Source organism: Dreissena polymorpha, chromosome 7 (assembly GCF_020536995.1).
Source record: "Dreissena polymorpha isolate Duluth1 chromosome 7, UMN_Dpol_1.0, whole genome shotgun sequence".
In the NCBI taxonomy this organism is placed as follows: Eukaryota; Metazoa; Mollusca; class Bivalvia; order Myida; family Dreissenidae; genus Dreissena; species Dreissena polymorpha.
This window is the reverse complement of record NC_068361.1, coordinates 90,430,108-90,444,600: the sequence shown is the minus strand read 5'-3', so window position 1 is coordinate 90,444,600 and position 14,493 is coordinate 90,430,108. Positions and strand designations below refer to the sequence as shown.

General features: G+C 41.8%; 1 protein-coding gene across 1 annotated transcript in view; it reads left to right on the top strand.

The window, feature by feature from the left end:
* Positions 1–220: 220 nt before the first annotated feature.
* LOC127839912 (uncharacterized) overlaps positions 221–14,493 on the top strand; it is a 239,983-nt gene continuing 225,710 nt past the window's right edge. Inside the window, exons 1-2 of the mRNA XM_052368303.1 lie at positions 221–853; positions 1,446–1,539. Of these exons, the coding sequence (XP_052224263.1) occupies positions 412–853; positions 1,446–1,539 (536 nt within the window). The 5' untranslated portion in view covers positions 221–411. The remainder of the gene's footprint in view (positions 854–1,445; positions 1,540–14,493) is intronic.

Here is a 14,493-nt window from a genome sequence, read left to right as displayed (position 1 = left end):
TTTTCATCTGATTTTTTCATCAAATGCAAGATAGATTATTTATTTAGGATGTTCGATCGTTTCCACTTTACGTTAATTGATTAACTATATCGTAAAATTTAAAAACATTTATATATTTTCACGGTTTCAAAAGATAAGGTTTGAATAAACGAGTGAACATTATTGTTTGACTGTTCTGATTATGCGCCTATAAAATTTCGGCATTTACAAATTTTCGAGATTTACTGCAATGAAACCAAGCATTCGATTGCTTGACGTCACTTTGTGATCTACATCGATGAAACGCTTGCTACCGCTTGAGACATTATTTTTGGTGGGAATACAAGCGTCTATTCATAACCAAACGATAATTTGTCAACAATGAGATACTTTGTTTTAAAATTTAATTTTGCTTAATTATTTTCATTTAAAATGGCTCATTTGGATTTAAATCGGAATAAAAAACGAAACCTAAAAGGACAATTTTCAAAAAACGTTCCAAAGAACAATTTTAATGTGGATTCAAATGAAAATAAAATTACAAACGACAATCGGGATTTACAAAATGACCACTGTTATTTTGATGATTTTGCTATCGGATCGTCAGTAAACGTGCCTTCAATTGACAACAGCGTCAGCGATGCCAGTTGGAAAGTTGGTAGACGTGTCGTTGAACTGGAAACATTGGCCGAATCCCTTTCAGGATGCAGTTCTTGTCAAGTGCCTATAAATTTACTGAATACCGTAGGAAGCAGGGATTTTGGACTAGCATGTGTTTTGGACATACTGTGCTGCAATTGTGGGGCGATAAATAATGTAGCGACTGGACGGAAACATGGCAGAGTTTATGACATGAACACAAAGCTTGCATTGGGTAAGACTTTTTTTGTCTTTTTGATACATTGGTGCATTATATCATGATTGATTGTCTAAAGACTAAATTACGAATATTGTTGAATAATTTATTCCTAAGTTGTCTACATGCATACATTTTATTTATATTTTACTTTTTCATATTGTGTCTGATTTTCTGCCAGTACACACACTTGTCTTACAGTAGAATGTTAATGGTTGTCCTTAGTTTTATTTGAAAGTAACATACGTTTATTTTCTTCTTGCAGCCCTGTTTATTAATAATACATATGAAATTTTACAAACCATAAATATTCTCAATTTATCTTATATGCATTGTTTTTGAAAATAAAGGGCTTAAACTATTTGTGTGTGTGTAGATCCCTAGGCCTTATACAATTATGTTTATTTTTGTAGATGGAATAGTATAATGAATTAATTGTTTTTTTTTATAAATAATTGTTATTGAAAGAAACATTTTATGTGTTCTCATTGTGTCCCTTATATTCCACTTCACTTCAGTTAAATATTCATCATACAACATAATTACCGCTAGTAAACCATCAGAAATGTCATTGTTTTTATGTTCATTTATATGAAATTAATATTTTTAGCCATGGTTCATGCTGGTGTTGGGGTCAGACAAATAAACGGTATTTTGTCTACTTTAAACATACCCGCTGTCAACCACACCATGCTCATCAGAAGGTATGTCTATTTGATGAATATCTAAATTTTATGATCAATGCTTATTATTTCACAAATAATACTGCTTGTTTTCTAAATTAAAATATTTACACGTTTTTTGTTTAAATTTGCTTTGTGTGTCAGCTAATGCAAGTTGTGCATGCATTTCTCTTTATTGTTACCATTAGACAAAACGAGGCTGGACAAGCTGTCGAAGAGGTGGCAAAGTCAAGTGCCGATACATTCTTGCAAGAAGAAGTGCATTTGAATGAAATGTATGTATCATGTTTACTTTAAAATGTTATTTAACTTCTACATGTATCTATTATTTAATTTGTAAGTTAAGTTATGTACTTAAGAAGTGAAACACTCTTTTCTTCGCTTCATTGATCATGTATGAAAGGAAGGTTTTTGCATTTTATTTGCATAAAGCGGAAGGCTTTATGAATAATTTAGATGCCAAAACTTATGGGATAAATTCGCGTATGAATTTAGTAAGCGCCTCCTTTTTCAATACGCAATATCCATCATGTACATGTCTTACATGGCATAATATATCCAAGTAGTCCCACGCTCGGTTTCCTCGTGCGCCTCGTGGAGGAAACTCGCTTCATCGAAAAACAAACCCCAGTCACGTTATATTGAAGTAAATACTGGTAGTACTTACCTGAAATAAAGCTGTATCTGTTCCCGGATCCCTCAGGCCAGGAACGTAGACACAAAACACATAGGATGAACACCGATACAAAAGTAGACGTCCGTCCAGATGTAAAGCTACAGTATGACTGACGATTATTTGCATTCGTTTCCGGTCAATCGATTAGTCTCTGCCGTACTGTTCCGGTTACACACCAGTAAATTTACCACACTCCTCCCCATTTTATCCAACGGGAAAGAGACATAGAGTCCTTTTTCAGTCTTGGTAACTTGTTACTTCATCAAAAATTTGGCCTACACTAAAGTTCCGGGCCCTAGTGATACTTTATTTTGTATTCAATTCTGCAATGCTCCATTAATTGTTCACTAGAACAGACTAGAGGAGTAAATTGTGCCCAGCATATAGTTTTTCTTTAAACTTATAATTAACAACGGAGTTTTTCCAAACTTTCACTTCCATTCATTGTCTATACACTTCAATTGTGTTTCCTTTCTGTTACAATTAGTGTCCTAAACATTAAAACTCCATATTCAAAATTCAATAATTGGCCACACGAATGTCATATTACATTATGCTATTTATAGCCCAAACAGTTGAGTGGAATTCCTCAAAGTGAGCTGACACACATCCTGAACCTCACTATCCCGATATGACGCAATCACGTTGGCGACGTCCCCTAAAAAGGATGGAGTGCACATCCGCGCCCCAGCTGGTCGAAAGTATGGCGAGTCAGTTTCGATCAACAGCCTGTTCGCCGGGACCCTCCGGACTGCTTGTTTCTGCGCCTCCGTGAAAAGCCAGGCTTGTCCTGAATAACTAAAGAAACAGTTAGGGAATGCCTTGCACCAGCTGATCACAACCTCTTGCGCGCCGGTGAAACAATGCAGCACCACTTTCTGCGTCCGAGCAACATTGGGCTTTAATAATTCCAGACACTCCAGATAGAGCACTCCGGACTGCCGATCCTCCCCATCCCGGATATGAAGGATGATTGGTTGACAAGGGGATGACAATTCTAATATCCTTGTGAGAACCTCCTCCTGTAGCCCCCAAGTATCTGCTGGCTCGGTTCGATCCAACCCAACTTCTCCCAATGCCACTACTCGTTCATTCCTCAGGAGTTGTTTTAAATGACGGTAGAGCTCAGAGTTGAATCTTGCCGCTTTCCGGGGATGTAATCCCACCGCGACACCAAACCCAGCCTGAGCCGGGAAAGATGTCGGGTAGGTCTCGGGGTCACAATAAATCAGGACACCTCCTACCACATCCACTTCAACTTGGGGTCTGATCCCCACATCTGCATCCAGAATGGTCCGGATTTCTGAGTAATACGGCATACCCAACTTCACTAGAGACCGGTCTAGGTGAAAATGAGAATCGAAGGCCGCAATCCTGGTCGTTACTGGTCGTCCTGACGCTTGGGATGTGCTCCCCCTAGCCAACGAAAGGTTTGCCTGTCCGGACACTGCCAAATACTCCCTAACAGACATGTTTAGTATGTTAGAAACAGCATGAGCCGTTCCACGTCCTACAGGGTCCGTCACTGCCACAACCGGGGGTGTCAGGGTACTTGGATGCTCCACTTCAGGGATTTGAACATGTAATCCAGCCGCAGCATGAGCCGTTCCCCGTCTCACAGGTTCCGTCACTGCCACAACCGGGGGTGTCGGGGTACTTGGACGCTCCACTTCAGGGACTTGAACATGTAACCCAGCCGCAGCCGGGACGGTACTAGAGGTACGCTGACTGTCCAGGTTGAAGAAGTACACTTGCCGATCCCTTGGAATATGTTTCAGTAGATCGACAAGGACACGCCAATGAGCAAGAAGAGCCTGCGAGTTTAGACGTTGGATGTCGAAATCCACTTCCGGCCATCCGGATTGACGAGCGAACTCGGATAACCACTGTCTATCCACATCCGATAGAGACACCTCCGCGTTGATGCCTTAGTCATTCTTCTGGGCAAAATCTAGCAGGGTACCAAGCCGATCATCTCCGACGAGTTGTAGAGCGAGCCATCTAAGCCCTCGCAACCGAGCTACCTGCCAGGCCGGATTCGCCAAATTGCCTAGCTGGAATCGCTCAGGAAGATGCCTCTGGTAGACGTGTCTGCTTAGATGGCGAGAATCTGACGTACATCCCATTAACGGACAACGGGACGTTCGTTTCTTTTTCATGGGCTCTTCCATGCGGCTACCGAGTCTAGTCCAGACTGAGGGTTTCAGGATTTTCCTCACCGGCACACACTCTGGCACGACTGGTGTCGATTCAGCTGGTGGTAGTACAGCTGGTTCCTCCCTCATCGGATAACTCCTTTTCCATGGCTCCCTCACACCATAGGAACTATTGGTAAACACCTGGGTAGGAATTACCAATGGTGCCAGGTTCCCAGCCTCGACCGGGACCCTAGCTACCCCAGCCTTAGAGACTCCAACCGAAATCGGAGTCCCCTCCACCGGAGCACGTCCTTCCTTGATCAGTGGGGTATCTTCGCACTGCCCCACATCCTCAACGACGTAGAACTCTCCCACTTCATCCAACGCCGCGAAGAAAGAAGAAGTTGATGGATCTTCTTTCGGCGCTATAACCGAAAGCACTTCGGTCTCCATGGGCAGCTCTTCGTCGTCTTCCACCTTGATTGCTCCCAGCGACACAGTTGCCGGGACCCTCAAAGCTGTGGCCGGTAGAGCCGGAAATCCGGACTGTAATCCCGAAAAAGTCTTCGGTCGTCCAGTTGTCTTCCGTACCGTACCTCCTCTTTGACGAGCATTCAGCGACACTCCTAGGCAAGTTTTCTTGGCCGCAGGTTTGCCGAACGCCTTCGTCACGAATTCTTTCGAGCAGATGACATCTGCATGGTACCGGAGCTCAGAAACAAAACGATTCTTGCGCTGCTTAACCGCAATATCATATTGCCCCTTGATGAGCTCTTGAATCTTCTCCTGTGGCAACCTTGAGGAGTGAACCTGTCCCAGGGCATGCACTAGCTCCCTTGCCGTGCCATACAGGAGTTTGCCTTCGGAGTTGGCTACCTCCACCTCCTGTATCACCCGGGCCTTCTTCTCCAAAACCTCCCTCCACCCTCGTTTGGGACTATCTGTTGCCGAGCCGGAGTCAGACATGCTAAAACAAATAACTACATTTTACAACTTAATTTTTAATTATATCATTCACTATCGAGAGTAAGCCTTCAACAATTTGGACACTTATATTTCCTTATCCTCACACCTTCTTCCTCACTCACATTCACACATCTACCATGAAACCACTCATCACACCAATCGCACTGGATCATGAACGAACCGTCATCTGGCTGTCTACACAAACAATATATTGTCTCGTCGCTGTCAACACCTAACAGTCCAGTCAGTCGGTCAATTTCTTGATTGGCCCATTTAGGAAGATTTGTTTCCTTGCAGATTGTCAACCGGTCATGATTAACTGTCTTGACCACATTTTTGTGTCTTATTCGGTACAGATAAGGAGATATCTGCTGTGTCACTATTCCTGGTCCGTCCCATTTGAATGACAATTTGTAACATGTCCCTTTCTTGTGTGCGGTATCCAGCATATATACCGGATCACCCACCTTGTAAGTCTTGCTGTTAAGCCGGAGATCATAATCTCTTTTCCTTGTTTTCTGCACGGCCTTCAGTGTTTCTCTGGCTTGGTCATGCGCGTCTTTTATAGAATTCTCCAGTCGGGACACGTACTCCGATTCAGTTGTAAATTTAATCTTCTGGGAAGGGAAAACCAAATCAGCCGGGCTATACACTTCTCTCCCTAACATCATTTTATTAGGAGTAAACCCAGTACTTCGATTTACAGATGAGCGTAACGCACCTGCTATCTGCGGTAAGTTGACATCCCACGAGTCTTGACGGTTTGCTGTAAAACACCGTACTGCCTCCATTAACGTACGGTTATATCGCTCCACTTGACCGTTTGCGGAAGGGCGGTAAGGGGTCGTCCGTTTTTTATCTATTCCCAGAAGACAGCACACTTCCTTGAACAGTTTGCTCTCAAAATTTGTGCCCCTATCTGTGAATATCTCGAATGGAATGCCAAACCGGGAAAAGAATTGATTCACCATTGCTTCAGCTGTAACTTCGGCAGTAAGTGACGGTAACGGGATACACTCAACCCATTTTGTAAATTGATCTACCATCATTAAAATATATTCATTGCCGCCTTTGGTTTTCGGCAAAGGTCCCAGAAAATCCAAGTGAACTCTTTCCATCGGAACACCAGAGTGAAAAATTTGCATCTCCCATTTGGCTGTTCGATTTGGTTTCTTACTACGAGCGCATTCCGGGCATTTTTCAATGTAACGTTCGATGTCCTTCACCATTCCCTTCCAGTAGTATTTCTCTTGGATCTTCCATTTTGTCCGGTCTATTCCCTGATGACCAGCTAAAGGTATATCATGATGGTAACTTAAAACCGGTGCCCGGAGATTCTTTGGCACCAGCAGCTGTTCCAGACCGCTCTCCGGATCAAGCCGATAGATTAACCCCTCTTTCATTGTGAAGCATGTACGGTTAATCCAATAAAACTTTTCTGTAGCACCAGCTAAAAATAATTCCCCCTCTGATGGAGTAACATGGTACATAAGCCAGCCGTGCAACAACTTAAATTCGTATTCTTCTGCTTGAGCTTCGCAGAACTCTGTCTCCGATATTCTGCTCAATTTCTCTACCCGAACAGTGTTGATAACCTCATTCATATTGCCTATTCCTGGATCCCATACTTCCCGTTTCTTCTCCTGCTCATTCGCTATCGATTTTGCTAATGGGATCGCGTCATCTACATCCTCCACAAAATGCCCCCAGTTTCTTTCTGCCCGTTTACAGTAGTCACACCCCCCACAAGGCAAGTGTTCCAAGCCATGACCTAGAACATACCCCTCACAATCATCCACGATGGGTCCCCTGGACAAAGCATCAGCATTGCCGTGCTTTGCCCCTGCCCTATGTTGAACTTCCATGTTATATTGGCTAAGTTCCTCCAGCCATCGTGCAATCTGTCCTTGTGGTTCTTTAAAACGGAGTAACCATGTTAAGCTGCTATGATCCGTGCGCAGAGTGAAATGACGACCAAGAAGATAATGACGATATTGCCGGGTAAAGCGAACCACAGCTAAAAGTTCTTTTCGGGTCGTGCAGTACCGTTTCTGTTCTTTGGTTAAGGCATACGACCCATATGAAATAACCCTTGGTTGTCCTTCTTGTACCTGGTATAGCACCCCTCCAATGGCTACCTCGGAGGCGTCTGTGTCCAAAATGTAAGGATCCTTGTCATTTGGCAATCCCAATACCGGGGGAGTAGTTAAAGCAGACTTCAAATCCACAAAAGATAGTTCTTGCTCTGGACCCCAGCTAAAATTCTTCTTTCCGGTGATAGCATACAATGCCCTTGACCGGTCTGCATAGCCCTTGATGAACATTCGGTGATAGTTCACCAAACCTAAAAATCTTTCCACTTCTTTAGACGTCTTGGGTGTCGGCCAGTCCCTCACTACTTGAATGTCACTTTCTGACATAGTCAATCCATCCGGGCCTACCCATCGGCCCAGGAACTCAACTTTCCTTTGAAATAATACGCATTTCTTGGGTTTTAACTTCAATTGGTATTTTCGGAACCTTTCAAATATTGTCCGTAGTGTACCAAGGTGGTCTGTGAAGCTTTTTCCCATGGCCAAAATATCATCTAAAAAAGCCAAGATTTTGTTCCACGTCAGCCCTTGCAGAACTAGGTTTACTACTCTGGAGTATGTCGCCGGGGCATTGCATAAGCCGAATGACATTTTTGCAAACTGGAATAAGCCATACTTGGTGCTAAAAGCTGTCTTTTTCCTGTCTGTCTCTTTGATCGAAATTTGCCAGTAAGCGGAGTTAGCGTCCAGTTTCGAAAACCATTTCTGTCCGGACAGCATATCTGTACAATCCTCAATGAGGGGTAATGGATATACATCCTTCTTAGTGACATCATTCAGCCCCCTATAGTCCACACACCACCGCACCGACCCATCACGCTTACGGATCAGGACTGGACTCGCGCTCCAATCAGAGTACGATGGTTCAATAACACCAGCTTCCAGCATTTTGTTCAAGTGCCCTTCTTCCTCCGATACAAATGCCATCGGAGTTCTCCGGGGTTTTTGCTTCACTGGCCTGGCATCACCGGTGTCAATTTCATGTTCCATGGCTGTAAAATTGCCCAGGTCATATTCATCTTTAGCGACGACATCTTGAAATTCAAGCAGCAAAGAACGCAACTGTTCCCTCTCGTCGCCGCTCAAATGTTCGCTAGATCTTTGCCAAACATCTGTCAAATGTTCCGGTAACTCCCGTGCGTTTTCCTGTTCCACCGTGTTAATCTCTCCTACACACAGATATTCTTCAGGCAACGCAGACATAACCTCCACTGTCTCCGCTGTCCCCACACACATTTTCCTCTTCAACCTAACATTGTGGTCACTTAGGTTAAAAACAGTCACATTTATTTGTGTCCCAGTATGCAACGACCGGGATATCAGTAGGTCTTTAATGTCGGTCCCTTCAAGTATGTATGTTCCAGGTTGGTCTTTAACAGTACAAGATACAGTCATTACGCATCGGGGAGGGATTTTAGTCAATCTAGAGACCGTAACCTTAGATACCCGTGGAGTATGTGTTTCCTTACAAGTCATGTAAAGAGTCTGTCCCCCTATACTAATATACATATCCGGGATATTAATGTATGCACTATACTTTGTCATAAGGTCCTTTCCCAGAAGCATGTCATTGTCAATAGGGGCCACATACACATTCTCACAAATCTCCCTAACACCCATCTTAATCAATATAGGACCAGCTACAAAACCGGTCATTTTCATGTCTTTTCCCGCTGTCCTTAAGGTCACGTGTTTTAAAATGGGTATGTCAGTACCAATTTTATCAAAAACAGTCTGCGAAATAATGGTTACTTGTGCCGCCGTGTCAATCACAGCATCAATTTCCAAATGTTGTATTGTTATTGGAATTCTGAACAGAGTGCTGGTAGTCTGAACCTCATGGACTTGTACTTCCTCTAAGGTATTCGTCTGGCCATCCACTTGTTGGATCGAAGTTAGGCCTCTGACTCCGACCCACTGCTGTTTAAATCACTGTGACTGTCTACAAAGGAAACTTGCTTGTCCTTCTTCGCAGCACGTTGCAGTTCCGGGCAATCTTTCCGCCAGTGCCCAGTGTTTTGACAGTTATAGCATCTTCTTTCATTTTCCGGAGAACGTGACCTGTATTCTCCAGCTGAAGACTGCTTGATGGGACATTCCCTTTGCAAATGACCCTTTTTATTACATTTGTAACAAATCATCTCCGATGGACTTCTGGAAGGCGATGGAGAAGTTCTTCGTCTGGGTATTGAGGATAATTTTTCCAGTTTATCCGCAATCATATTAACTTTCTCTTCAAGACGACAGAACCTCTTTTCAAAGTCCTCCATTCTATCCTCTTCCCTTTTTCTGGTTATTCCTGGTGGTGACTTCGGTGCCGTGACTGCTGCAACCTGCAATTCCGCCACCACTCCTTTAGTAATTGTCTCTTGTTTGTTGTATATTAGTCCGCGGGTGTATTTCGCCCACTTTACTTTGTCTATAGCCTCCTCCATGGTGGTAGGTCTCATATTCGCCACTCCTTCCCCAACATGTTTATCGACTAGGCCATGACAAAACCGTAGTATGGTTTGGCGATTCATGTGTTCATCAGGAAGATCACGGAAAGCATGGGTCGCCAAGGTCATCACTCTATCCGCCCAATCATCCAGCAACTCGTCTTTTTGTTGACAAGCATTAGAAAACTTAATCATAGCTGTTTCAGGGAGTTCCTGACAACAAAACCGCCTTTCCATCTTCTCCATGATGGCATTGTAACTGATACCCGGTATCTTATCAGTTATCAGAGTATGGTAATCACTTGCCGTGTCAGTAAGACACAAGCACAAATAATCCTTCTTCTCCCTTTCACTCCAATCATTCACCACCACATAGCGGTTAAACTTGCTTTTAAACGACTTCCAACTACCCTTCCCACTATACACCAATGCCTTTGGTTGTTGGGTCAGCCTTTGTCGTCTGTCATCCTGTCGGTGAGTTCGACCAGCATGATTCTCTCGTTCGGGCACGATGACGCCCGTAATTGCCGGTTGAACATTGGGTTGTACAGTTGTCGCTGCAGGTAAAACATTAAGTTGTGCGCTTGTACCCGACAGTTGCACATTTCTTTGAACATTCGAGCCTGCTGGTTGAACATTTATACCTGCCGGTGCGAATCCGTGATTGGCTGCACCAGCTTGTAATCCCATCCCCTGGTACCCATCTCCATTAGTGAAAGGCTGGAACTGCACTTGAGCCGGATACCAATGTGGATAAGGGTACCCCAGGTATGGATATGCATTTTGTGGCGGTCCTTGCATCCATGGTGGGAACTGCATTGGTTGCCCCGGATGTAGCTGTTGGATTTGGTAAGGTTGTGGATACGGACCCATTGGTTGCACCGGGTACTGATATGGCAAAGGTTGTTGTGGTTGAGTCTGTACAGGAGGTTGTTGCATAGATGAAGACTGGTGTGGCAGTGGTTGTTGCGGTTCCGCAACAGGTTTACTTTGTTCTTGACCCGCTTGCACTGAATATTGCCTCTGCCGATCCCTTGACTGTCGCGGAGAACCAGATGCTACAACCTTGTATCGACTATCGGGGCTTTCCTCTCGTTTGATAGCCTTCGGGCGAGTTCCCTGCATATTTGATACAGAAAGAGGAGGTCCAGATAGTTTATTAACAGCTGGTTCAATGTTTCTGATAGTAGATTGTACCCACTGCTGTTCTGTCAGTTTTCTGTCTTCAGGAGTCTGTGACCTACCCCATCGTTGCCAATACTGGTTACTTTCCAGATTTTGTCTTCCGGAGTCTGTGTCCTCATATCATGACTGTAAGCCTCCAGATTTTCCTTTGCCTTTCCCTCATCATACCATCTTCCATGTGCCTTTTCAATAGGTACCCCTTCGTCTTCCTCTGCATCCTTTTCTTCTGTTTCGGAGAAATCCTTCAATTAGTTCAGTTTTTGCCTGGGTTGAGCGACCAGAGTTTTTTCCGGTTGCTCTGCAGATGTTTCAGAGGGTGTTTGCTCTGCCTGGGAGTCCTCATTCTCTTCCGGAGGTTGCTTTGAGAATGTTACATACCTCCAGAATTCTGTCGTTGGTCGGAAACCACTTAACGAAGACAAACGCTCTTTCGGTACATAACCAAATTCCTCCCTTAAGTTGATTATTGACTGCGCTGTTTTATCTCCAACATTAGGAAGCGTTTTCAGTTCCACAAAAGACGCAGTATCAACATCAATAATTCTACTAGCCATGATTTCCAATAGAAGCACAAGATATTAATGAAAAGAAATGATTAATACGTCTTAAATTGGTAGGTCAATGTCAAGTTGAAAATTAGGATGTCAATAATACTGTCCAGGTCAAGTCTAAATTAAAGTAAATTCAGTTACAATTGAACTGTGACACACACACACAACTTGCAATCTAAATGCAATGATCAGAAAAACTGATATTAAAAACAACAATTTATCTTAATTTTCCTTGCTCACCAAAAAATTCTTACTACAATGAGCACAATCACACTCCACAATATGATCAAATAAATCTCTTTCTCCACCCAATCAAAAATGAAAGCAAATGAGCATAATAAAACAATTAAAGGCCATCACACATCAAATAATATACACTAGAAAATTTAGCACCCAGTATTTGGTACCGGGTAATTGTTCTTTAGTGATTGTGATTAATGATAGTGTCAAGTATAAATATTGTTCAATAGTTTAGCTTTCAATCACGCACAATACTAAATAGTAAATCTATTTCTCCTAAAAATGGAATTAAATGGACAAAAATGTAATAAAACAAATGGCCATAAATACCAAAAATTAATGTATCCAAAATATAACACCCAGTATTTAATGCCGGGTATTATAACCGTATATTATAGTATTGATCAAGACACAGTACGAATAGTATTTAATGATATGCAATTGTGTTAATGACTCCAGGATAATAGGCAACTATTAAAGGAAATGGATTGGGTTTATACCTATAACCTCCACTCAACCAGACACTGCCGGTAAAGTATGATGCAGGTTATGCACGATCCCCAGCGATGCCGGAGAACCGATGATCCCTCTGCTCACTAAGACTGCACGATCCCCAGCGATGCCGGAGAACCGAAAGTCCTTCTGATAACTGCTACTGCCCGACCGCACGTCTCCTCTGTAACCTCAAGGCCAGATACCTCCGGGTGCAGGAACTCGTGCACTGGCTAGGCTAGAACAAAACTAATGTAGAAACAAAGACATTAAATTATTATTCTCCAAAAACAATTCATGACAAAATCTTAAATCGCAATCATATCACTAACTTGAAAATAAACTGAAATATTTTCAGTGTATTTGGTTTACTATTCTTAATTATTTATTAATTGCTTTAGAGTAAATACGGTAGTGCTACAGGTGCGCTCTTTAGGAAGTAGAAAAGCTTTACGGTAAACCAAAATATGCTTGTAATATATCCTGTCGCTCAGAAAATTTACAGTTTCAACTATGCATACATCAGTAATGATACTATTATGTGATTAATCAATAAAGCAAGTTGAAAATAATTGTAATATTCTTACAATGAAATGAAAATGCCCTTATTTCCTAAGTATTTTTTTTTCAAAAAAAAAATAAACAAAATAAACAATACAGGTTGAAATCAACTGCAATTGCTATTGCACTCTAATATCAAATAGCGCAACTAATTACAATTATTAGTTACACTAAATATCAGTGAACACTAGATTCAATTGCTAGAATTCCAATCACCGGAAAGTAAACAATGGAACGATTTCCGTTTCCGGTTAGCTCATGGCAACAACCAATGAAAAATGGGGTATCCCGAGCTATTTATAGATGGTTGTTAAATCCGGGAAATTTAAAAACTCCCAGTGAAATATCAATTATTCTAATGAAATAACTTCTCAAAAGAATAAATCTACAAACTTTCAGATTAACCAAAGATGGCTTTCACTATTGCATGAAAGTACACGTACGTTTACTGTTTAATCCTGAGTTTAGTCCAGAAACTATTCTGAAACCATGCAACTATTCCAGAATAATGAACTAAAAGTTTAATTCACAAAATTAATAGAATAAATGAACAAATGTACAATGCAATCGTCAATAATGACTGACGACATGTGCAAAAACAAGATGGCGGACAATTTTTCCGCGAAAGCCTCTATCGCAAAAAATATCACAAATATCAAAATAGTGTTGCACTTTCATAAAATGCAAAATTAAATGTCACTTTTGTGCATATTCTGCACAATCTTGACAACAAAATGAGTCATACTACAGCAGAGACAATCAGAAAATCAAACCACAATGGCGGGTATGTTCCCGCAAAGGTTCAATTTTTGGAACTGCGAAAGTTGCAAAAATTATTGCTCGCAGCGCCAGTGAAGTAAATACTGGTAGTACTTACCTGAAATAAAGCTGTATCTGTTCCCGGATCCCTCAGGCCAGGAACGTAGACACAAAACACATAGGATGAACACCGATACAAAAGTAGACGTCCGTCCAGATGTAAAGCTACAGTATGACTGACGATTATTTGCATTCGTTTCCGGTCAATCGATTAGTCTCTGCCGTACTGTTCCGGTTACACACCAGTAAATTTACCACAATATACTCTAGCCAATCAGAATAATGTAATCTAGTGAAACCAACGGCAATTGTAATTATATTATGCAAATTACATTTACTGTTTTTAATTTAGATGAATGAAGATGAACAGCTGTCAGTAATGTTTGTATGACTCACTGCTAAACACTTAACTGTGTAAATGTTTGGTTTGGAAATTTGTGTTATGATTTTAATATATCTTCACAGGCCTAACAATGAGATTGATGTCAGTGTGGATGCAGGATGGCAGAAAAGAGGCAGTGAAAGGGCGTATGATAGTTTATCAGGTGAAAAATATGTAAACAAACTGCTAGCATGTACATGTACTAACCATTCTTCTTGTTTGTTTAATTATAATGTAAGGCTATATAAAACAATTACATACATGTACAATTGAACTGCATGAAAGCAATTTTATAAATTTATGGTGACAATATTAACTAGTGTTGTGTAATGACCAACATGTTAATATTATCTGCATTCAATAAATATTAAATAATTGAAGACTGACATACTTTCATGATAAGTAAATGTTTGTACATCTATGAATAGAATGCT